At 52.0% G+C, this 24,220-nt stretch overlaps 7 protein-coding genes and 1 pseudogene across 8 annotated transcripts, besides 1 other annotated feature; 4 read left to right on the top strand and 4 right to left on the bottom strand.

Annotated features, from left to right (window-relative positions):
- Positions 1-805: 805 nt before the first annotated feature.
- Positions 806-2,369, bottom strand: NCS54_00907200 (Hypothetical protein; the record flags this gene model as incomplete). Its single annotated transcript, XM_053154429.1, has 9 exons — positions 2,229-2,369; positions 2,136-2,164; positions 2,026-2,079; positions 1,965-1,971; positions 1,866-1,910; positions 1,632-1,789; positions 1,517-1,573; positions 1,113-1,467; positions 806-1,042 (listed from the first exon to the last, which is right to left on the bottom strand). The coding sequence occupies exons 1-9, from the start codon at positions 2,349-2,351 to the stop codon at positions 806-808; spliced, it is 1,065 nt and encodes a 354-aa protein (XP_053010404.1). The 5' UTR covers positions 2,352-2,369.
- Positions 2,370-2,789: 420 nt separating this feature from the next.
- NCS54_00907100 (Beta-glucosidase) lies at positions 2,790-5,530 on the bottom strand (the record flags this gene model as incomplete). The annotated part of the gene is made up of 4 exons (XM_053154428.1): positions 2,790-4,304; positions 4,361-4,676; positions 4,763-5,369; positions 5,428-5,530. 4 exons carry the CDS (start codon positions 5,528-5,530, stop codon positions 2,790-2,792), a joined length of 2,541 nt encoding a protein of 846 aa, XP_053010403.1.
- A 371-nt stretch (positions 5,531-5,901) lies between these two features.
- Positions 5,902-7,918, top strand: NCS54_00907000 (annotated as a pseudogene). The gene is made up of 5 exons: positions 5,902-6,146; positions 6,227-6,692; positions 6,750-7,093; positions 7,156-7,411; positions 7,459-7,918.
- Positions 5,902-7,918: a sequence feature.
- A 409-nt stretch (positions 7,919-8,327) lies between these two features.
- Positions 8,328-10,808, top strand: NCS54_00906900 (Bac-rhamnosid6H domain-containing protein; the record flags this gene model as incomplete). Its single annotated transcript, XM_053154427.1, has 1 exon — positions 8,328-10,808. The coding sequence occupies one exon, from the start codon at positions 8,328-8,330 to the stop codon at positions 10,806-10,808; it is 2,481 nt and encodes an 826-aa protein (XP_053010402.1).
- An 870-nt stretch (positions 10,809-11,678) lies between these two features.
- On the top strand, positions 11,679-13,303 carry NCS54_00906800 (MFS domain-containing protein; the record flags this gene model as incomplete). The annotated part of the gene is made up of 2 exons (XM_053154426.1): positions 11,679-11,815; positions 11,902-13,303. The coding sequence occupies 2 exons, from the start codon at positions 11,679-11,681 to the stop codon at positions 13,301-13,303; spliced, it is 1,539 nt and encodes a 512-aa protein (XP_053010401.1).
- A 470-nt stretch (positions 13,304-13,773) lies between these two features.
- NCS54_00906700 (Hypothetical protein) lies at positions 13,774-14,799 on the bottom strand (the record flags this gene model as incomplete). Its single annotated transcript, XM_053154425.1, has 3 exons — positions 13,774-14,208; positions 14,266-14,522; positions 14,583-14,799. The coding sequence occupies 3 exons, from the start codon at positions 14,797-14,799 to the stop codon at positions 13,774-13,776; spliced, it is 909 nt and encodes a 302-aa protein (XP_053010400.1).
- A 2,003-nt stretch (positions 14,800-16,802) lies between these two features.
- Positions 16,803-18,488, top strand: NCS54_00906600 (Hypothetical protein; the record flags this gene model as incomplete). Its single annotated transcript, XM_053154424.1, has 2 exons — positions 16,803-17,379; positions 17,638-18,488. The coding sequence occupies 2 exons, from the start codon at positions 16,803-16,805 to the stop codon at positions 18,486-18,488; spliced, it is 1,428 nt and encodes a 475-aa protein (XP_053010399.1).
- A 282-nt stretch (positions 18,489-18,770) lies between these two features.
- On the bottom strand, positions 18,771-23,308 carry NCS54_00906500 (Glyco-transf-28 domain-containing protein; the record flags this gene model as incomplete). The annotated part of the gene is made up of 9 exons (XM_053154423.1): positions 23,204-23,308; positions 22,379-23,143; positions 21,485-21,719; positions 20,737-21,433; positions 20,504-20,661; positions 20,086-20,449; positions 19,673-20,023; positions 18,858-19,614; positions 18,771-18,803 (listed from the first exon to the last, which is right to left on the bottom strand). The coding sequence occupies exons 1-9, from the start codon at positions 23,294-23,296 to the stop codon at positions 18,771-18,773; spliced, it is 3,453 nt and encodes a 1,150-aa protein (XP_053010398.1). The 5' UTR covers positions 23,297-23,308.
- Positions 23,309-24,220: the final 912 nt, after the last annotated feature.

Raw genomic sequence — 24,220 nt, 5'->3', positions numbered from 1 at the left:
AGCGACTACAACGAACGCCATTAGGTCATATTGTTATGGGAAGTTCAAGATAGTTACCATGCCAGAAAATCACAACATCAGTAGATTGCATTACCGTCAGCTATGTAGCAGGGAAGTGGATGAAGTGGGTGAAACTTCCTCCGTCTAAAAAGTCATGTTTTGACCAGAGCTCTGGAAACGGCGTTACTCAAGTCGCACAATCAACCAACCCTTAAACCTGCTAGTTTTACACATAATCCAACTCCGTGGCAGTTGCCACCTATTAATATGAAGTTTGACGAGGATATTAGCCAACTCACGGGTCAGCAACTTATCTGTCTACTGCTAGTACTCGAAAACAAAATGGTCGCAGACGGCGGATTTACGCTTCACAGATTAAGCGTGGCCGACCGAAGTAGTGGAATATATGAAAGGGTTGGATACTTTAACTGTTGGTGGGGAGCAGATAACGCCTCTGATCTTCATTGGTATTTGGACCGCCTCGAACCGGCAAATGACCATGATGCGGGTAACTTCTATGACCTTTTTGTATTGATTTAGTTTCTTCTCTGATCTTTTTTCAACCTGCCTATATGTCATATGGGCTCTGAGACTAAGCACGTCGCTGGGGGTGAAAGTGACAAACGCAAGGCCGCGTACTTGAGGATGGGGAAAACAGTGTCAGGTGGACAACGAGAGTCTACTCCGTAATGTTTATATTTTTGGGGATTGGGTGTTAATGTCGCCATACATTGATAACTATGTCTTTCGTTATTGTGGCAGAGGCCTCTTTCAGAGACGTTACCAATGACAAGAAGTACGGCACTCATGCCTCCGGCTTCTTACCCCAGATGAGATAACAAGGTACATATAGGTGGATGGCAGGATTCTTGAGGTCATTCTTCACCTTTGCGATCAGGACCTGGATCTCTTTCTCGTCCCATCCAAGCACGCGGGAAAAAATGCCAGGCGTATACGAGTCAATTACCTGCTGCTCCTGGATGAGTGCATGCCTGCCAATCTCCTTGAGTTTCGTATCTTTCGCCCAACCGCCCATGGGAAACTAAGCATTGTTATTAAGTATCCAGGTTTTAGCATAGACGCTGTTTGTGTGTGTAGATTATGGGACTAACCTTGCGAATCTCCTGCTTGACATCGACGAATCCAGCGGCCTTCATCTTCTCCAGCCACCCTGGCGCTGAGTCGAGGGGCTTACCAAACTTGACGGCGCCCTCGCAGATGTTCTTCATCCAAAACTGGGCGTCCTTTGCCAGCTTGGCCGTGTCATCATCGGATAGGAAGCGAGGATAAACAGCTTGCATCTCAAAGTAGCCACCGGGGGCAAGATGCTCAAAGGCTTGACGGAAAAGCTTGCCATCATCGGCGACGCACCCTCCCAGCTCGCGGGCGTGGATATAGTCAAACTTGTTGTGATAGACCCAATCCTGCTCTAAATCATCGACCTCGAACGTACAGTTGGGCGGTGTCCTGTTCTAGTCAGCCTTGAACCAAGTGACAGGACCCAGGAACGCCATACCACCTGGGCTGGATGGGGCTCAAGTCGGTGCCGACGACCTCTGCGGAAGGATGCTGGCTATTCGACAAGTATCAGTAGCTATTTCACCTTGAAGGGACGTTTAAAGGGGCCCAACTCTGCAAAGTCCATGGCCCAGATGCCAGTGCCGGTGCCCAGGTCAAGGACACGCTGCGGGTTTTTTCCGATAGGGGCGCGATAAAGTTCTCCTCCAAGGAGCAGACTATAAATGTGGTGTCCCAAGTCCATGCGGTCCTGCTCTTCATCGTCATTGGGCTATAAGTTTGTACCAACTCAGATTAGCAACGGAATGAGAATTCAGGAATGCATGGAGGCATTGGCGGCGGCCTACCACTAGATATGCACCCTCCCGGAACGCATGATAACGACGGCCGTTCTATGCTTCGTGTAAGAGTGCTGGCAGCGTCATGCTCTGTTATCTGACACAAACCTCGTACCTATAAAAGTCACTAACCACCATTTAAAAAACTCGGTCGGACTTTGAGACCTACTTGTAGTGGAAAACACTCGAGTTGAGCGAAGAGAGAACGCTAGCTGATGCTTCACTTGGAAATTGGTTATACACTCATCCATCACTCAAGTCTTTCAAGGCCAGACTCACGAGGCAGCGTATCCGTCATCTTCAACGTCCTAGAAATAACGCGTCAGTGTCGGCGGTCGGGATCATGAAACTCTAATTTAAAGAGCCACTCACGTTTCCGACCTGTAGAGGCTCCTGTCCTGCAAGGTCCGGCAGCTGCGGGTCAGCCTGCGTCGAGGGTGGCTGGGGTTGGGCCTGAGCCGGCGATTCCGGAGCGGTGGTTTCTTCTTGAGCCATGTTTTCGTGGGTAGCAGCGTGCAAAAAGAGGGGGAGAAGTAGATGCAAAACTCATCACGGACGATAGTCAACGTCTACTCTTATAGCAGCACCTAATCGCCGAGGACCAGTAATAACATGTGCGTCCGCTTCGACAACCTTGAAATCACGCCACTTTGCGCACTGAAAACGAGCGGGGTTGACGTGGGCGGGCGGCGCATATGCTGGAAGACTGGGGGCTCAGGCATTTGTGGTTGGTGGATAACCCCTGGTCTGTTGGTTGAAGACATGTTGGTTCTGACAACTCAATGTTACGTGAGGGGATTGAAGGAGAATGCTCCGATACCCCGGACCATGTAGTACTTCAGGGGTCATTGGCCAAGTACTACCAGAAAAAAAAGACTTCTTCATGACTGGTATCCGACCTTGATTTATCTCTTCCTCCAAGTAGCATCTACCTTACAGGCCAGACCACCAGGTTGTATCCGAAACCTCAAAATGGCCCTTCAGCTGAATGTTTGAGCTGGAATCTCCCACTAGGACATCATATGTCCCCGCCTCCTCCACCCATTGATGCCTCGTCTCGTCCCAGATGCTCGCGGCATATTTCCTCTCGATAGAAATCTTGGCAACGGCTGTTTCACCAGCTTTGACAAAGACCTTTGAGAACCCCTTGAGCTCTTTCATCGGACGCTTGACTGACGAGGACCGGGCGGCAACGTATACCTGGACCACTTGGGCACCATCAACGGGGCCAGTGTTCTTGACACCAACGTCAACAAGGAGAATCTCGCGCCCATCCCTTTGATCTTTCTGAATGGAAAGATCCAGCAGGTCGAAAGTAGTGTATGATAGTCCAGAACCAAATGACCACAGAGCAGGTCGCTTGGTTGTCTCGTAGAATCGGTAACCGACGTAAATATCCTCTCCGTAAAGAACCCGACCATGCTCCGAGCGATAGTTCAAGAAAGCCGGGTTGTCCTCGACATGAATGGGGAAGGACAGGGGCAGCTTCCCTGAGGGGTTGACGTCGCCGAATAGAATATCCGCAATGGCATTTCCGGTCTCGTTACCGCCGTACCACGCTTGTACTACCGCGGCAACCGAGTCAGCCCAAGGCATGGTAACAGGTGATCCGGACTGAACAACCACGACTGTCTTCGGATTGACCGCTGCCACCGCCGACACAAGCTCATCAGTCCGTCCGGGGAGGTCCATGTGAGGACGGTCATGGCCCTCTTGCTCAAAGTCAGAGTTGAGGCCAACAAACAAGACGACCTGATCAGCCGTCTTGGCCAACTCCACAGCCTTGGCAATCTCGTCTTCCGGATCAATCACTCTGGCCCCTCCGATTCTTAGGCCGCCGCTGCCATAAGAAACAACACCCTCGGCATCACCAAGTTTTGACGCGGCACCGCTGGCAAAAACAACTCTGATCCTGTATGTTTGCCCAGCGGTTAGGTGTCTCACCCCGGTCTCCTCAACAGTGCCAACATTGAAGAAGGTTCCTCCGGGGCGTTGCGTGGTCTCATTATCGACCACAAGCTCATCGTCGACATAGAGCCTAGCCGTTCCGAATACAGTGAGCCCAAACATGAAGTCACCAGTCTCCTCAGCCTCGAAAAGAGCCTCAATCTCTCCCCACCAGAGGTTCTCGGTAATTTCAGGGTGATAGTAGTCGGCGAAGTACATGTCCGTGGTATCCAGATGTAAAGTATCAACGGGGACTCGATCTTTGACTGTGTCGGGGGAAGTGAAGGCTTTAAAGGTGACGCCGCTTCGACCATCGTCGGTTCGAAGTTGTGACCCGAGAAGTGGCAACATCTTGTGGGAGTAACAACCGATCGAATACGAGAGATTTTCGGCCTTTTTAGCAATGCCCTCGAAGGGGAGGACGGCATAGTATGGACGTAGAGTAGCTGATCCGCCGCCGCAGTAGACAGCTGTCCTGGCATTAGGGCCAATGACAACGACCTGGGAAATATGTGTCAATACCTGCAATGTTTTGGTACAGCTCATCTTTGTCTCACCTTTTTATCCTTCTTGAAAGGAAGTGCGTTATTCTCATTCTTCAGAAGGACGATAGCTTCGCTCGCAATCGTTCTCAAAAGGGACGCCGTTTCTGGGGTGTCCCGACCCTGCTCAGGTGCATTTTCAGGAATACCTGTCTGCACGGCTCGGTGTACAAGCTTCAGGACCTGCCTAACTCGCTCGTTTATGACCTCCATGTCAATCTTCCTGGACATGAGTGCGTGGAGGAGCATCTGTCCGCGCCAACGGGTCGGGCCCGGCATTTCAATGTCCAGTCCGGCCTCGAGGGATTCAACTGTTGAGTATGTCCCGTACCTTTCCAGTGTCAGCTCACCTCCAACATTGTAGAGCAGTTCTGGTGGATGATGAACCACTGCCTTTGCTGCTGCTTCGTAACTCACCAATCGCTCGTCACCAGGCCCTGCCATCCCCATTCTTTTCGGACAATCTTCTCGATCATGTTCAGGTTCTCACTCACGTGCACACCATTGACCTTATTATAAGATGTCATAAACGACCCAGGATTCGAGTCCCTCACGGCGATCTGAAAGGGAAGAGCATAGATCTCTCGCAAAGCCCGTTCCGTAACAAGCGAGTCGACAGCCATACGTTCATGTTCCTGGTCGTTAGCCACAAAGTGCTTGATCGATGCCACAACTCCAGTACTCTGTATGCCGTTTATAATGGCTGACGCGCAGTCTCCGGACAGGACAGGGTCCTCGGAGAAGGATTCGAAAGCTCGCCCGCCAAGAGGACTCCGCTGCATATTGACCGTGGGACCTAACAGCACGTGGGCGCCTTTTGCCCTCGCCTCTGTGCCCATTAGGTGCCCAGCTTCGCGAAGAAGGCCTGTATTCCAAGTCGCTGCAAGGCCAGTACCGCATGGGAAGCAGGCTGCGGGCACACCGTTGAAGAACCTGGTACCTCGGACCCCATTGGGGCCATCTGACATTCGAATCGAGGGAACATTGAGTCGAGGGACCGCCTTGGTGTGCCAGAAGTCGACACCTGGAGGGAGACCAGTATGAGCAAATGGAAGATTGGTAGTTGTTAAGACTGTACTTACCTGCTAGGAGATCAATCTTTTCAAGCGTTGTCAACTCCTTCAAGACTTGTTCAACGTCGAACAACGACTTATCCTCTGATAAGAAGCTAGAAATGTCTCCCATGATGAAGATGTTGGGGGGAATACCACGACCGTCTTCTGATTGCGTGGTGGGAATGGCACTTGGTCGTCTGAATGGGAATAACCAGTACCTCCCTTGACGGGATATAAGTCACCTCATCTTGACTGCTGACTAAATGAAGCCAAGTCCCCTATTACAGTGCTGTACCAGGTTGGTGCAGAGTTGATGACGTGACGTTCTCTTGGTACAGTCTCAATAGCCTCTCGGGCTAGCGCAAATAGAGTATAACTCGGTCCCTCTCCGAAAAACCTGTCCCACTTTTCCAGTGTGTTCTTTCCCGGCTTTCCGCGGACCTCACTTCAGCGCCCTTGGCCGTCCTCATCCGTCTTTCCGCTGTCTTATTCAGCCTTCAGCTCTCTCTCACTTCCTGCTCTCCGCGCCCCTTCATCTCCACTGTTTTCGCCATTGCAATGTCAACAGGGTCATCCAAGCGACCTCCACCAGACGCCAGTCGTCCCACGTATCCTCGCAAGCGCGCTGCTCAGGCTTGTGGGACCTGTCGGAGGCGGCGTGTCAAGTGTGACAATGAGCAGCCATCATGCACTTCATGCTCCAAGCTAGGCGTCCAATGCGTGTATCAAGAGGGCGACAAGTCAAGGTATGCCCGGCATCCCGAGAACGATCTGCTTCGAGATCAGCCCAGCAGTGGCCCGCGTCTAACAATTTCACCCTGTATAGTTTTGACCCTGCGAGCTTAGCGATCCTGCAGCGCCTTGATGAGTTAGAGGGTCTCGTTCGCGTCGCTATCCCCGAGACCACGACCCCTCAGGACGTTGACCATCCATCTTTGGGCAAAGCGTTTCGGCCCCAGGAAGGCTTCTCCCAGAGAGACTCCCTACCATGCCAAGAACCTTTTATCAATGTCGAGGCCGTTCTTGAGTGGCCAATACTACGTTCTTTCGTCGACACTCAGCCTCTCTCGCTCGCCAACATCCTCCAAGCTGGCTCTGCAGAGACTGATGTCGGTTGGAATCGCCTCTTGCAGGCTCCGGACTTTGACGAGGATGCTACAAGCCAGTTGTTGCAAAACTTTATCGACAACTTTCACATCTACAATCCGGTAATCGAGCTTACACACCTGCAAGAGGATATCCGAACGTCCTTGTATAATGGCCTCGGCTGGGACGCCCCGGCCTGCATTTCGGTGCGTTCTGCGATAAATTTCCAAAACAACAGACATGCTGACGTCTTGAATGGCTAGCTATTGGTCTTTGCCCTTGGAACGATCGACTGCGACCACAATGACTCGGTGACAACGTCCATGACGTCGCGAACCTCGAAACAATTCCAACAAGCAGAATCCTTCTTCGTCGCAGCCCAGAGGCGAATGGGACAGCTTCTGTGCCGCAGCGGGCCAGTAGAGGCTCAAATATTCTTTCTCTCGGGTGTCTACCTAATGACCACAATGAGACCGTTTGAGGCATGGAGGATGTTTCTTCAGGCTCTTGCCTGTTGCCAAGGATTCGTGTCTTCATCTGGCGTCGCGCAGGACAAGGCATCCGAACTGCACGATAGCATCTACTGGACGGCCTTTAAGTCAGAGCTGTAAGTCAAGTTGTCTGTTAGCGGCTCAATCAGTTGGCTGACACGAATGTTCCGTGCCATAGCGAACTCCGACTGGAGATGAGCATAACTGAAAATAGTGCTTGGAACCTGCGCTATCCTCAATTCTTCCCATCGCCCCCAAGAGGTCTCCAGTCAGAGGGCGAGGCAGGCTGGTACTTTTACTTGGCCGAGATTGCGCTGCGTCGTCTTAGCAACCGCATCTTGGCCCATTCGACAAACGTAGCTTCAAGAGAAGCCAGTCTTGCCGAAAAGGTCTCGAGTATCGTCGAGTTTGAACAGCAAGCGCAAAGTTGGCAAGTTTCTTGGCCTTCCCAAAGTTACTTTTGGCTAACGAGTTGTTTTAGGGTCGACTCGTTGCCTGCGAGCTTGAAGCTTGACCAACCGATCGATCACGATACACAAAGCGCACGTCTGCGCTTCATTTTAAGTGGCCATCTTATAGACTGCTACGAGATGATATACTGGCCACTGGTAGTCGATGCAGTCCATGGAAGGTTGCACGATGATGCCGAAGCCACCAGGCTAGCTCGCAAGGGGCTGGAAGTAAATGTCCAGCGCATCAAGGACAACGAACCAGGGTTTCGTCGTCGCCACCACGGGACTTGGCTGATGTTACGTTCCTGCACGCGTAGTGCCTTTGTTTTGGTGGCTGCCGGTCGAGCAGGGCTTCATAGTCTGCTGCCTCTTGGATGGAAAGCTTCAATTAACAAGGTGATGGATCTTTTGCGATTCTGGAAGGATGAAGCCAGGGATGCAAAGGTCCGCCTTGAGCTTCTTGAAGCTTTCATGTCATCTGCCTTGTAATTATGCATCATGTGTTATATTTATGTAAAACGCAGTCTACAAGCATTCTTTGAAGAAGATATTAGTGCCCATGCTATGAGTAGCTGTCTTCTTGTCGAGCAGCAAGGACACTGGGGGTCTTTCCACTGGCCACAGCAGGCCAATCTTGGGTTGTGACAAAGTGTATGGTCGACTTTTATACTCAAATACGTATTATTCGTGAAGGGCCTTACAATCACTATCGCCTTCATCCATTCTATACTAAATAAAGCCAATGCCCACTCGATTGATACGATATTCGATGATGGGAATGTCAGCCCAGGTACGCCTACAAGCAGACCCCGCACCAAGTGCTAATTTATAAATACAGGGCAGTCCCCCGCCAAAGCCCACCGCTGTCTCTCTCCAACAATCTTTCACGACGAAGAACATGGATAAACCACCCATCGACTCAAAATGGATATGGCACCCGCAATGGGTCGACAGCGCAAAAGACTCAGCAGGAGGCTTTGTTCATTTTCGCAAAGAACTCACACTCGACCGCGTCCCTAGCGAGCCTGTCATTGTCCAGATCACAGCAGACACAAAGTATCAGCTCTACATCAACGGACGTATCACCATCTTCGGCCCTGTCAAGGGAGACGAACACATGTGGTTCTATGACGAACTTGACATTGGTCCATACCTAAAATCGGGCGTCAATATCCTCTCCGTTCAGGTGCTCCGTCTGTACCACGGTACTCCCTACGGTACAAGCTTCCCCAGGATGCCATTTCCTGGGCTGTTGGTGCGAAGAGCGGGTGAAGCAGACGGCGATGAGATTCAACTTGACACGGATGATACATGGCTTGTCGCCATTGACGCTTCTCGGAAGCTTCGTATCGACCAGAAGGAAGACGACTTTCTACATGTTTACGAAGATGCTGCGACCATTCCTAGGCATGATCTTGATTGGGTAGCGGCCCAGGTTCTCGATCTCCCCAAGTCTCATGGTCTCGGTCCTCCTTGGATGCTGCATCCCCGGATGATTCCCTTGCCACGTATCACTCCGACAGGCTTCAAGAAGGTGCACAACCTACGAAGTTCGCTATCTCAGCAGGAATGGGAGGAGCTTCTCTTGAATCCCCATGCTGGCGTTCCACCTCTCCGTCTACCGGCAGGCACAACGCATCACATTGAGCTCGAGGCGGATCACCACCTGACGACGTATCTCGAGTTTTGCTTTGAACGTCCCACGTCATCCGGCAGTGAGCTTCGAATCACCTATGCTGAGTGCTATGAGGATGAACCGGAGATGGTACCCTACATCCGTCGCAAAGGCGACCGCCTTGACACGGCCAAGAAACTCTACGGGCCACAGGATCGGTACGTCTTTGCGGGTGGGCAAGGCTGCACATCAGCTCAGAGCCTTCAGTATACCATGAGCCCGAAGACTAAAGAGAATTTCCGACCGTTTCACTTTCGAACTTTCCGGATCCTGGCCCTGGATATACAAGTCAACCCTGAAAGCGACCTCACCATGACCGGAATGCACGTCAACAGGACGCATTATCCACTGGATGTCACGGGAGAGATCGAAATCCCTGGCACAGCTTATGAGCAGCTTTGGTCCACCAGCGTGCGCACGCTCACCAACTGCATGCACGATTGCTACGAAGATTGTCCCTTCTATGAGCAGTTGCAGTATGCCATGGACGTACGAAGCTCGTGTCTCTTCACATACTATGTTTCTGGGGACGATCGCATGGCTCGCCAGGCCATTCTTCAGCTACACAGCTCATACCGCTCTCATCTGGGCTTGCTGGCAAGCCGTAGCCCGGCCTCCCAGCTCCAGATAATTCCACACTTCTCGCTTTTCTGGATTCTTACCCTGGTGGATCACTTTGAACACTTTGGGGACATTGAATTCACCCGCCGCCTGATTCCTGTTTGTGATGGGATCCTCGAATCCTTTGCGGGGCGCATCGAGCCTGCCCTGGGCCTCGTATCTTCAGAGACTCCATTCTGGGACTTTGTGGACTGGACACCCGAGTGGAAGCCGATGGGTATTCCGCCAGCAGCCGCACGAACTGGGTACCAAACATTCACAAACTCGCTCTATGCCCATACCATGCAAAGACTGGTGCCCGTAGTCAAAGCCATCGGGAGACAAGGCCTTGCAGGGGAACTCGAGGCTCGGGCGGATACCATCGTCGGGGCCCTCAGGCAACATTGTCGGCTCGGCGAGGTATTCACCGATGGGCTCGCCTCTTCGGCTGATATCACCCGAGACTTTAGTCAACACAACCAGATATGGGCCGTTTTGTGCGGAGCCGCGACAGGAGACTATGCACGCAAGTTGCTGAGGCAGTCTCTGCCAATGGCACAGTCCATGTCCTCTGAGGAAGAGGACTTGCAGGCCCCAATACCTGCCACCGAGTTTACAAAACCGTCACAAGCCATGTCGTTCTACCTTCTCCGTTCTCTCTCAACGGCAGGTTCTACGTTGTACGACGACGTCTTTCACGACATGTGGCAGCCATGGCTGAACCAACTATCCCTCAACTTGACGACATGGTGCGAAGATGAGGTGACGCTGCGATCCGACTGTCACGCGTGGAGCTGTGTACCTCTGTACGAACTCATGGCTGAAGTTGCAGGCATCCGACCAGCCGAGCCGGGTTGGAGCTCGGTGTCGTTTCGGCCGAGGACGGGGCTCTTCCCCTCATTCAGAGCCAAGGTCCCGCTGGGTGGCAAGTTGGCGCCTGGGACGGCGCACGTTGCTTGGAAACGGTCCGAAGGTTGGGACAAGGCGTCGGTGTCGTTGCGTCTTGAGACGGGGGCTCCTGTTGATGGAGTTCCTATCCATGTGACGTATCCAGATGGACGTCAGGAGACTAAGCTTGGACTGGAACTGACCTTTACCCTGTAAACTACTTCAAAATAGTGACATAGCCAAGTCCACAGTAGCAAGTGCATATGACGGAGCCAGCAAAGTGCTTCAGCTTGAACTCAGGGACCCGGTTGTGGTGGTGAGACAATTAAAACCTTGAACTTCTAATATTACTCTTCTTGAAAACTTGCCCGCATCTTAGTACATGATGGTGTTGCGCTGTGACGTGAAAGCTGGGGTAAATGATTCAAGCTCGAGATTAAGCTTCTCCAAACTGCCGATCAACCACCCCGACCTTGATGATCAGGGTCAAATCACACATCTTTCGTGCACTAGGTGTTGTAGACCATAGAGCCTAAGTCAAAAACCAGAGGCAAGACCGGAGAAGACCGAGCGAGTCATGACTAGAAGCCGAGCGCCCCGTCTTTCCGCGTATTCAACAATTAGTCTACCCGGCTTTCCGCGCCTGGTCCCATCTGCCATACCCGGCTTTCCGCGGGGGAGACTAGAGTCCAATGCTAGCAACAAAGTTAGCTCTGTAAGCAACGCACCACACCTCCTCGTTCTTCTCCACGAACTCCCACAACCCCAGACCCCAAACCCCAGACTTTGATCACCTTACCAGAGAGTGGTCTTACCTCCGATCGTGACGAACATTTTTTTTCTTCTTGCAGGGGTAGGCTATTCCTTTTCTGGTCAGTGGTTCGTTCTGGACCCCCGGTCTGTGATTTGAGGGTGGTCTCGTGAGTCTTGATTCAATTTTTCCAAGGCAACTTGCGAAAGGATAAAAGAAGCAATCAACTCCTCTTAAATCAGACGTCTCATCACTTCTTAACAGTCACATCGAAAGCTGTCTACAACCTTGTTAGATCAACTTGTCTCTCATATCCCGTCATCACCATCACCAACATGTCGGCTCCCGTGGTAGAGGTCCGGACATTGATGCCGGAGAGCAGCATCGACACGACGAAATGGTGGAAATCTCGGAACCTACGCACTCTAAATCTGTTGTTGATCGTTCCAATGCTCTCCATCTTTACCCAAGGGTGAGTGTCTTACCCCAAGCTGTCCACCCCCTCGACCCTCCCAATTGCGGCCAACAACTAACCTCTCGGTTGATAAACAAATTCAGGTTTGACGGCTCTATGATGAATGGCTTACAATCAGTCGAGAATTGGCGAGATTACTTTGGTGAACCCAAGGGCTCGACATTGGGGCTGTTCAATGCCGCATACCCCATGGGCGGTCTCTGTGCCATCCCCTTTCTGTCCGTCGTCAGCGATACCTTTGGAAGACGATCAGCCATGGGCCTCGGAGCTACTGTTTGTACCATCGGTGCTACACTTCAGGCGGCCGCCCAGAACCTCCCTATGTTTGTCGTGTCCAGGGGCATCTTGGGTTTCGGCGCTGTCTTCATCGGCGCCTCGGGTGCTCCCTTGATCACCGAGCTGGCACACCCAGCGCACAGGGCTACTGCAACTGCTCTCTTTAACACGTCCTACTCTCTTGGTTCTATTGTCGCTGCGTGGGTGACCTTTGGTACCTTTCGAATCGCTTCGTCCGCCTCCTGGCGTATCCCTTCTGCAATCCAGGGTTTGCCTTCAATCATTCAGCTTCTCGGCCTGTGGTTCGTTCCCGAGAGCCCACGTTGGCTCATCTCCAAGGACAGGAACGACGAGGCCCTTGACATCCTCGCGAAATATCATGCCGAAGGGAACAAGGAAGATGCCCTCGTGCAATTCGAGTATAGCGAGATCACGAATGCACTCGCCTACGAGAGGAGCATTGATCGCAACAACTGGATCCAGAACTACCTCGAATTCGTCAGGACAAAGGGCAACCAGAAGCGTCTCTTTATCCTTCTCTGGTGCGCCTGTATCAGCCAGATGTCTGGAAACGCGTTTATCTCATACTACCTTGCACCGGTTCTGACATCCGTTGGACTTACCACGAGTCTCGAACAGACTCTTATCAACGCGACGCAGCAGGTCCTCTCTTGGTTTTCTGCCCTCTACTTTGCAACCCTTCCTCAGAAGCTCGGCCGACGCACTCTCTTCCTTTGCTCCCTTGCAGCCATCTTTGTTTGCCTTGTTAGCATCACCGCTGGCAGCGCCGTCTTCGCCAACGACCCAAGCAACAAGGTGGCTGGTGGAGCAGTAGTTGCATTCCTCTACCTATTCTCGCCCTCGTATAACCTTGGTCTTAACGGAAACTTGGGCCTGTACATCACCGAGATCCTCCCGTTCAACCTCCGCATGAGAGGCCAAGCACTCTACCAGTTGTTCGCCACGTGCTTTACCCTCCTCTCGACCTACGCTATCCCTGTCGGACTGGACGATATCGCTTGGAAGTTGTACACCGTTTTCATTCCATGGGTTCTGATTGAGTGGCTCGTTATTTACTTCGTCTACCCTGAGACCAAGGGTCCTTCGCTGGAGGAAATTGCTATTATCTTCGATGGACCTGATGCCGCGGCGTCGACCCTTAGCAAGGCGGTGGACATTGAGCGCGCCGAGGTTGAGCATAAGAACTAGGGGATTGGCAACCAAGGCAGATGTCCAAAGGCTGGGGTATCTTTGTTTTCTTGCAAGTCCGGGGTCAGTTTAGTTTGGCGCAATACCGGCTGGCCTCTCGGTCAGCATGTTTCGCGTCTTTGTAGTCTCTGTATGAAATGAAGGAGAGGCTCAATGTTTATGCACCGAGTCGAATGGGAGTGTCCTCACAGTATATATGAGAAAATGTTCCACATACTTCTATCTCTGACTGAAGAACAACACAAGACCACTAAAGTAATATGAATGCCTCTATTGCTCTTGAGTTTTACGTTCATGATGCCTCTTCACCCACCACCTGCACGCCACGCTGGCTCCATTTCCTTGCCTTCCCGCCCCTGCGCTTCGATATGAGAATAATAAACTTTGTCTTATTACTAATACTATTCTTTAAAATATAATATGCAAGTATTCTATAAACCTCCAAGATACTTTTCTATCATCCAGGTACTTTAGCAAGTCAAGCCAAACTTCAGCTTGCGGTTCGAGTCAGCAATACCAAAGTGCTTCTCAACCTCGGGACTGGCCGTGGGCGAATCGAAAGCCGTGAACCAGAAGGCGCTGGCGCTGGTCTGTTTCCAGAGCCAGCAACCAACGTTGTTGTAGTAGCTCTGCAGAGCGGCGGTCGTGGCGGCGGCACCCTTGTAGTTGGCGCCCTTGGTGGGCCAGCCAGTCTCACCCACCCAGATCTCGATCTTGGGATGGACCTGGTTGACGCGGCGCTTGACGTCCCAGTACGAGTTCTGGAAGGTCTTGAGTCGGAGGGCGTCCTTGATGTTGACTCCCTGCCAGTAGGGGAAGCCGTTGGTGATGGCAATGTCGCAGGCCTTGGTGACAACGTCATTGGCGCCGTCAACCCAAGCAGTCCAGGTATCAGTGTGGCCAACCTGTAAGTTCAGTCAGATAAGAATGCCAATCTATGATACATGATATAAATGACATACCCTTAGGTTCTTGTTGAACTGTCTGACCATGCCACGGACGTCGTAGATCTGTTGGGCCAGCTTCTGAGGGGAAATGTCCTTTCGGTAAAGATCCTCAGAGCCGACACTGATAGCAGCAATCCAGTCGGTGCCGTGAGCCTTGATGGCACTGAGAAGAGCAGCCTTCTCTCGTCCAAAGTGGGCATCGTCAGTGGCCCAGACGCCGACAAGGATCTTGATGCCAGTAGCCTTGGCAGCGGGAACAGCCTTGCCAAGAGCTGTGACGCGAATTTGTCAGTAACAAAGAAAAAAGCAGTCATGTAAAAGAAACTCCTTACTGTTGCAATCACTGCAGGCGTAAAGGCGGACAGCGTTGAAGCCCTTGTTCCAACTCTTGATGGTCTGGAAGTCCTTCTTCCAGTCCGCCGTGTACTTGCAGGCTCCATCAGCTCGGTTGGCTCCAAGACTGAAGCCCTTGTACGTGAGTGCCGAGGCCTGCGCCGTGAGGAGCAGCAGGCCCGCCGCGAGTTTACCCAAAGAGCCAAGAAGCTTCATGTTGGTTCTGTCGATTTGAGATGGTGGAGATGCCAAGATGGGAAGAGTTTTGGAGGATGCAGTTTTTTTTATAGAACTGGGAAATTACGAGACCCCCTTTTTCGTGCAGGCCTGTCCCGTTCTAGAACGTATCCGCATGAGCCCGTGACACTAACGAGAGAAACCACCCCACTCTGTCAGCTATTAATAGAGAGGCGATCATCGCAATTGCTCGTGTTGAACTGTGGTTTGAAGAAACATTCCTTTGCTACATGTGAAGAACGAAATCAGGCCATCTTTATTAGAAGGGACGGCCTCATATCGTTGGTTTGAGCTTATGCCGAATAAACTTTTGCCTGATTGACTTGATGGCTGTCCAGCATCTGTTCCGTTAGTGCCTGTCAGTGCTTTTTCGGGACCAAGGGCAGAGTGTGGAGCGCGAGATGGAAATTTCCAATGCTGACGCGTTCTACAAGTAAAAGTTGCTCAGGTTTCTTCCAATATCGAAGTGAATAATATGTCTCTGCCCTGCGACTCGCTTCATTGATATTTGAAATGTTGTCGATTTACTCATGGCTCTCTATTAATGGCCAATGACGACCTTGGAGATGACGATGGCGCCGAGTCCGAGCGAGAGGCTGCTGCGCTGGAGCATGACGTCACGCGATTGACGACGACGACGACGACGACGACGACGACGATGAAGCCTAGCTTGAATAAATCATCAAGAGCTGATTGCTTAGATATTAATGCAAAAAAAAAAAAAAGAAGAAGAAGAAAAAAACACTAGACAAGAAACAGGTTCGGGAAACTCGTCACCTGCACCTACGTGCATACACGAGAAAACATCGAAAACTTGCCATGTGCTTACGTGGATGAAAACAACCCACAGCTAAGGCTTTACCCGAGATAATCACAGCTGAAGGCTGCATAGACATAAACACACCTGAATTGAGCTAGATGCAAAGTCCCAACGAGATGTCACGCATGTCAAATCTGCAAGCAAGATTACCCCGGTTTCAGATCACGACGGTCCTCCAGCCTTTCTCCAGCACCGGCAAAGGGAGCCGGCATCCGCTCCCGCGCCCGCCGCGGTAAGAGTAGGCCGATTTGGTTCAAGAACACAGAGTGCTACCCTAGGCCCCGATGGGAGTGCAAAGGGACAGATTATGACGAGCCGGGCAAACAAAAAAATATTAGCAAAGACTCCTTGCAATTGTGTGGCAAGAAGAAAAAGCACCTAAGACGAGCTTGAACGAATGCTTGAATGATGTTGTTAAGACCTGAAGTCTACATTTGAAAGCACAACCTGTGAAGCTTTCTTTCCGGGCATCCCGGCATAAATGACGGGAGTTGAAGGGAGCTTTAAAATTATCAGAAACCCGAAAAAACAAAAACAAAGGCCCAGTCACTTGCTCTTACGTATATCAAATGCATTAAGACACGATATCTTGATAAAAACCTTCGCTGGACCAACTACTTGAGAGAGAGTGTGTGCAATGGCATGAGAAACACGAAGCACGTGACCACGCATCGCAACTTTCCCGTCTTTCACCGGTGTAACCTCGGCTCAGCAATGCGACATTCCACATCGCGTAGTCCCCCCATCAACCCGCATTAGCGCGCGTTAAATAAACAGAACGCGTTGCACAATCGCAATCAGTCAAATCGATGTTTAAATGACTTGCTTTTCTACAAGTGATTGAAATGAATTGTTTCAATTGACGAATGAGAGACCCCTATTACGGGTCAATAATTGACCAATCGGGTTCAAGCGGACAAGTTAATCCGATGTTCCTGGCCTATCAAATCGAGCTTCTGCCCCACCGCCCGTGATCACCCGGACGCGGTCACTTGTTCTCATTTCCGGGCCCTCAACCTCCAGAAGCGAATCTTCAAGGGCGTAAACACGAACTGAGCCCCTTGACCGCTCAAACACGGCACTCAGCGTCTCTCTCTTGGGTTACCGGGGAGAGACTCCATCCAAAGTCTCTAGACTATCGACGCACGTCAGGGCCAGGGAAATGGCTCAGCGAGGCGGTGAAGGTGTCGCGACGGCCGATCCGGTTGTCCGTGACGTGTCGGATTGGGAGATTTTCTCAGACGATTCTTCTGATAGCGATACTTCTGAAAACACTGTTGACTGCCTTTCACCAACCGTTCCGGCCGCACAGGCCCGACCTGCGACCGCGGGTGCAGACCCCCTTGATCCTGGGCGCACAGGAGAAGTACGTCCCGGCAGCGACGAACGCCGGCCCACCTGGTGGCGACGCTTCACAAAAGAGCACATTGGGCAAAAACCAGAGCAAAAACCAGACGAGGGAAAGCCTCGTAAATGGAAGCCTAGCCGTCACGAGCACAGGGAGGAGACGAGGGAGGAACGTGATGCGCGAAGGGCCGAGCGGCGCCGACGCGAACACCACGATGACCCTAGGCGTTCAGATAGGGAAGATCGCCAAAGCCGACACAAGCGACATCGACGACGTGAAGGAGAGGATGAGGATCGAGAGGCTCGACGAGCAGCACGACGACTTGCCCGACGGCTTGAGGAAGAGGAACGACAAGCAGAGGAAGAGCGCAGGGCTAGGAGAGAACGTCGGAGTATGCAAAAGGACCGAAAAACCAGGCACCGCGACTCCGATCACTCAGACAGAGAAAGACGCCGCACCCGAGGGGAAAGTGAGAGACGGCATCGAGGGGAGGGTGAGAGACGGGAGGGTGAGAGGCGGGAGAGGCGGGAGAGTGAGAGACGGCACCGGGGGGAGAGTGAAAGACGACATCACAGGAGCAGCAGAGAGCCCTCACGAGCTTCACGGAGGCATTCACGTGTGTACTCTGAGGATGAAAGAAGACTAGCAGAGGAGCGAGAAGCACGGAGAGCATCACGGAGGTCTTCCCGAGTGTACCTCTCCGAGGACGAAAGAAGGCATGCAGAGGAGCGAGAAGCTCGGAGAGCGTCACGCCGGAGTCTACATAAGGAGCGAAGGGGTACTCCTGCTCCTGCAAAAGACTCTGTTCCTCCCCCAAAGAGCCCTGCTCCGGTCAAGAGCCCCTTTCCCAGAAAGAGTCCTCCTATCCCCACAAAGAGTCCTCCTATTCCTGTCAAGAGTCCTGCCCCCCCCAAAAGTCCTGCTCTCGCAAAGACTCCCGTTCCGGTGAAGAGTCCCGCTCCGGTGAAGAGTCCCGCTCCGGTGAAGATTCCCGCGCCGGTAAAGAGTCCTGCCCCTGTGAAGAGTCCTGTTCCCGTAAAGAACGGTGATTCGAAGCGTGCAGACAAGGAAAAACGCCAGAGCGCAGATAAAATCCAACTAGAAGAGGAGGCTAAGAAGCAGAAAGAGGAGAAGAAGCAACGAGAGAAAGAGGCTGCACGAGCGGCACAGAAGGCTCAGCAGGCCAAGGAAGAGAAGAAGAAACCAAACAAGCTGATGGAAGCCCTGCGAGGTGCACGAAAGACTCCTAAACCACAACCCGAGAAGCAGGATAAGAAGGAGGAACGTGGGCGTTCACGCAAGGAGAAAGACAATGCCACCGCTACCGCCAACCAGCCAGACGCAGCCCCCCCTGCTCACACCCTCCCACCAATGCTGAGACAGCAGAGACTGGCACCAACCCTCGGAACGCATAGACTTGCACCGACACTTGGACAGAGACTACCTCCAACGCCAGAGAATGACAGAATGCCGCCAACAGACGAAGGTGGCGTCGACTAGAACAGTAACAACGGACTGTCTGACTTTTTGAGTTTTGCTATGGAGTTGGGGAGTTGGGAGACAAACAGAACCAATATGCCGGAACATAATCGCACTGTTTAGTATTTTAGTTGACCTAGCTCGATCGATGGGCCTTGATGGCCTGACACATCTCCACTATACCAGCACGTTAATACATATACTCGTCACTCATGACTATACCAAGTTTGGTTGATTGCCAAGGCCACTGACAAAGACGCTGTGAATGGAAAGATGTCACTGGTCAGTATCTTGATCTTGTTATTAATGTGATATTGAGTACATAACCTGATACTTCTATAGCTACAGTTAACTTGAAATACTCTTAAACTTATTCACCACCACGCTCACATCAACTGCATCTCTTCTATGGTTGTTTGCCATCCATTTCCCCTCTTCACGGAGCGCCTGGGTTATGGCTTTACGTGTCGAACTGTGCACCGCGGTCCGCAAGCTCTTTGAGATGCCGGCGCTGGGATAAGCCAACACCCCAAACATGCCAGCGCCGCTCTTGGTCACCAGATTCATGGCACCTTTTCCAATGCCCTTGACAGCTCCCATAGCGCCCTCTTTCTTGGCACCTCTGTATGGCTCCATCACGACGTCACTGAGGCCGTCGATGAAGCCCCAGGCAAATGTCTTGCCCCCCACGACCATTCCACTCTTGGCATCTGTCACAGGACCGTGGTCACGGACATCGCTGCCGTAGAGGTGTGGTACGGTTCTCATACCTTCAGTAAGAGCCATGGGAATGTCCACCACCATGCCTTTCAGAGCAGTGGACCCGACTCTTCCAAAGCTCCTTGCTGACGCCCCTGCCATTCTACCAGCCAGAGAGCTTGAGTGCTCAGTAGCTGGCCGAGTCGAGTCGCCTGATGCCCGTTCTGAAGAACCAGCTTTCTCATCCCCGATGGATGGGACTCTAGGCTCGGCCGTTTTCTTGTCACGACTGCGTCGCCTCTGCTCATCTCTGTACTCTTCGACTGGTTTGGTGACGATGCCCGCGATTGAGCCGGCCATGCCAGTTGCTGTCCCCATGACCGCCGAGGCACCCCCAGAGATGGGGTCCCATCGTGTGGTTTCAATCAGAATGGGGTTCGTCTGATAGCTGTGACGATCAACTTAGCATGGTGAACCATTCAGCCCATCAGAGACGGGACACTTACAGTTTCAAGTGTTTGGAATCGATCGACTTGTTCGACAGAAGAATGTCTGCAGCGACATTGGAAAGCTTGATGGAATGTTTCGCAGTGCTATACAACCACACAGCCGGCTCACTTGGAATCAGATCGCACGGAATACTCTCTAGAGGCAAGTTCCTGTGAAATGACTGCACAGCGGTACGGACGCCCATCTCGGACGCCATCTTGGCGGCGATGGACGCGGCTGCAGCTGCAGCCTCGGGCGAGAGACAGTACATAATGGCTTCAGAAAGAGTTTCCACAGTGAGTTCTGCGTGTGGTATCGGGTTGGGGCCTGCGCCTGCGTTGGCCACCATCTGGCCCCAAAAAGGTTGGCTGTGAACGAAGGATTAGTCTCTGTTCCCGCGACTGTTAGGACTACTGAAGTAGTAACTCACTCTCCGAAAAACGGGACAATAGTAGTGGGCTTTCCATTCCTCAGTCCACAGGCCGTTGTTCCCGCACCTCCATGGTGAACTACCGCGGCAACGTGCTGGAAGAGCCACTCGTGGGGACAGTCTCCTATCCAGTAGATATCCTCACTCTCTGAGCCTGCGAGGTTAGACCAGCCCTTGGAGATGATGGCGCGGGCATTGGAAACGCGGACAGCTTCGAGTATAACGCTGATCATTTCTTCTGGGTTGTCTAACACGATGCTCCCGAAACCAATATAGACTGGCGGCGGCCCGGCCGCAAGAAATCGGACAAGATCATCTGGTGGAGAGTATTGAGGAGCGTCGCGAAAGAAGAATCCACAAACGTCTGCGTGAAGGTTGTCAGTAATGGTCAGAGGATTATTACTTAGGGCTGTCATACCGATGTGTGAAGCCCAGTCAGACGGCTTGGGCACAAGAGCCGGTGACCAGCAATATGTAAAGGGTATTTTCAAGTTTTGTGCAAGCATAGGAGCATCAAACATATCCACCTCTTCCAGATCTATTGACTTTCGCCACTTGTTGATGAGATCGCCCAGACTTGTGGTTAAAGACGTCAGCAGATGGGTCTTAGAATCGGTCAAGGGGGAGAGAGAGGGTGGGAAACCGGCTTACCCTTGCCAGGTTAACCATTCCACCACGCTGTAGGATATGTAGTTCTCAAGTCGAGGGTCGCTGCCAGCATTCTTCAGATTAGCGAGAGGATGTGGGAAAGCCCTGGTGCTGCTCCAAGGCATCGTAAACATCAAGTGAACCGGTATACCGAGAGCCTGCGCACAGTGAATGTGCGCAAAGCTTGGGGGATTGGCGATGATAGCATTCGCTACAAACGGCTGACCAGTCGAGGGATCAGGTCTCAGGCATGAATGCCAAAATTTCTCGAGCATTTCTTGGACCATAGTGCGCTTCTTCTGGATTTCGCCAGCCTTGAGACTTTTCATGCTGGGAATAAGGCCCGGGTTCTTAACCATATAGGCCATCAACTCAGCTGGGTCGCCGCCAATGGGATAAAATTCAAGGCCTGAGTCTCGTACGAAGTTGGCGAACGTATTGTGGGTTGCTAGCCGGACGCGGTGGCCGTGCCGTTGAAGTTCATTACCGAGAGCGATGAAGGGCTGCACATCTCCTCGACTCCCCACAACTTGAATGACAATGTTCAACTTTGTGGCCCATTTTTGAATCTTTGGTTGCGCTTCAGAGTATTCTGGTGACGGCGTCTTTGGTTCATCATGCTTTTCAGAGGGCACGCGGTAGAGGCGGGTCAGGCTGCGAACTAGCTTTGAATCGAAATCGACGTCGACTCGGGCATCGTCTTCGAGGCCAGTGAGTTGAAAGACAGACAGAAAGGTAGGAGAGAGAATACCTCGAGTTTTGACGTCGCTGCCACCGAAGCTGCTGAATGTGAAAGACGAGGCCGGTGATACAGGTTCGGAGGGCAATTCTGCGGCGTTTGCCAGATCGCTTGTGCCGACTGCTTTCCTCGGGATAGAATAAGGTGGCACCGGACTCAGATATGGTGTTTCATCGCCAGCGAGCTCATATCGGATTGTGTCTCGTTTCTTGTCCGTCATTGTTGTCGATATTCGTTGCCCAGTGGCCTAATCGGATGTGAAGTTGATGTGATGGCGGGGATATTAAAGAGGGAGAGCAAGCATAAAGCAAGGACCCTGACCCCAGTTCGGGAGAAGCCGAGTACGTACGTACGTGAGTGGCGGAGTCAACAATAGCTCTAAATTGGCCGACTCGTACCTAGTCTCGTACCTCGTTCATGAGCCGACGCCACCAAGGGGCTTGGTTGATATGACCGAGAAACAGATGCGCCGAGGCACAATGACTGGGGCTAAAAATTACCATTCATTACTCGTGCGAAACAGTGCTTGGGTTATGCATCAATGCCTACCACTGATTTTGGCCACGCCATCCACCGACTCCAGTATTCTCCCAACAGCTCATCAGCCACCTCCACCATATTCCGCCCCCAACCATCCATGAACCAGTAATCATTTAATCCATGGAACAAAGTGCCAAGGTACGCAAAGATTAGCAAGGCAGGGGGCTGACGTTGCTGCAGTAGCTCAAAATACTCCCCTGGACTAGAGTGCAGCCAGATAAACGGTCCAGACCAGGCCTGATTATATCCCCATTCCGCCAAAACTTGTGGACTCAGCGTTTTGAATTGCCTCATGTAGGCATTGCATTTCTGGAGAAGGTATAATGCCTTGTCGTAGACTTCTGCATCGTGGGTCTGAGCCCATACCTGTTGAATACTGCGAAAGTGGCCGTCTTGTGCGGCTTGTTGGGCGTTTGGATCCAATTCATCCCAATTACCGAGATCAAGCAGTGGTCTCAAGGGTCCAAACCGTACTCGCTCGTATACCGGCTTCAGTACGGCCCCGACACCGCGGATCATGGGGATCCACTCGGCTCCGAGGATCCGGGACTTGCGGCCGGCGGCAGGGCCGTCGTACAGCGGTCCAAACATGCCAAAGACGTGGAGAATATTCATCGATGCGCATACGAATAGAGCATCGCTGTTGTCGTCGGTCATGTGATTTATGTTCTCCTGAAACCCTTGCAACGCCATGTTGTGATGGTGGGCGGCGATCAAGAGAAGCCGTTCTCGCTCGGCACATTGCCTGTATGCGAGATGCAAGGCTGCGAGACCAAGGATGCCGTGCATAACAAAGGCATGCCTGAATCCAATTTGGGGGAATATCTTTTGCCAACACTCGTCTCCACCAGAAGACTTGACAATGTCGAGGCTTGTCGACAGGGTGTAATGGTGTAACAAGGCCAGATCATCAAGGACAAAGGTCGGTGACGATGGAAAGGGTGTCTGATCCCTCTCGGCAAGGCGGGGTATCGAAAGAGAGGATGTCAATGATGCCTCACTATCCAAAGATCGGACAGTAGGGTGGTCGGTTGCCGGTGTGGGACAGTGGGTGGCTTGCTGTGCAGACGGGTAGACGCATGGATGGTCGTGTCGAACACATGCCGCGCAAGCGGGTCTCTCTTCACCACACTGCAGCATGTATTAGACCGTGTAGCTAATCGAAGAAGAATGTGGCAAAGCGACACGCACCTTGATTCGTCGCCTCCGACACTCAAAGCATCCCGTTCTCGATTTTCTGTGTGGCCTTCGCCTGCCTGCCGCCGGCTGCTGCGTCATATCCATCGCCAATGAGGCCAGTCTTCAGACAAAAAGGGTGAGAACGATGGGAAAGAACGAAAAGCTGAGTGGGAACCGAGTCTCTAAGAGGGAACGAAATAAGAGAAACGAGCGAGACAAGAAGAACGAGATACGAGGGGAACGAAGAACGAGACCATCAACGCACCAATCGTTGTCTAGAATGGACAGTTATGTAATTCAAAGAGTGGGCAGGGGCCGAGCTAAGTTTGCATTGTGGCTTGATTAGCTCCGTCAATCCTCGTCATCATGCAGCATCCCGGTCCCTTGCAGTCCCCTGCATATCATGGGCCCCTGTGGTCTTGGAATGCGTGTCAAGGAGGAGACGAGACACCAGAAGAAAAGCTTGTCATACCCTAAAAGTTGTCTATTTTGAACATCGCTAGGATAATCCTTACTTGGTCTCGAGCTAAGCATCTGGAAACTCCAAGATTCTGACAAGCTTGGCTATCACGCGCTCTCGTATACCTGGGGGCCATCCGAAGGGGACGGTAGTCTATTTAAAGCTGTTTTAAGCATTCAAGAGGAACCAGGCTTCCTTTATCCGGGGGAGTACCTTTTTTTACGGTTATGGTAACTCCCTTCCTGGCTAAGGAGGGTGTCATCCATAGTAATGAAGAGCATGGGTGTCAGAAAATTATGTAGTTAAATGTTCTGGGCTGAGAAAGAGTCTCGCGCACAGTCTTGGTTCTGATGGAATGGCCTAATCAAGTTTGTTCAAACACAACGTTCGTTGCCATCAGTTTGGTCTCTAGAACTGACACGGATACTGGGCTCTGGTACGGGTGTTCCGGGTAGGTTGTGGTTCCCGTCTACTCATTTTTCATTTTTAGGTGCCACTGATCGGTTCTCTGTGGAAGCCTTTCCAGCCACGATCGTCGACATGTTGTTGCCAAATACGAAAGCTCCCTG

This window comes from Fusarium falciforme, chromosome 7, assembly GCF_026873545.1.
Source record: "Fusarium falciforme chromosome 7, complete sequence".
In the NCBI taxonomy this organism is placed as follows: domain Eukaryota; kingdom Fungi; phylum Ascomycota; class Sordariomycetes; order Hypocreales; family Nectriaceae; genus Fusarium; species Fusarium falciforme.
This window is presented reverse-complemented; position numbering and strand designations above follow the sequence as displayed.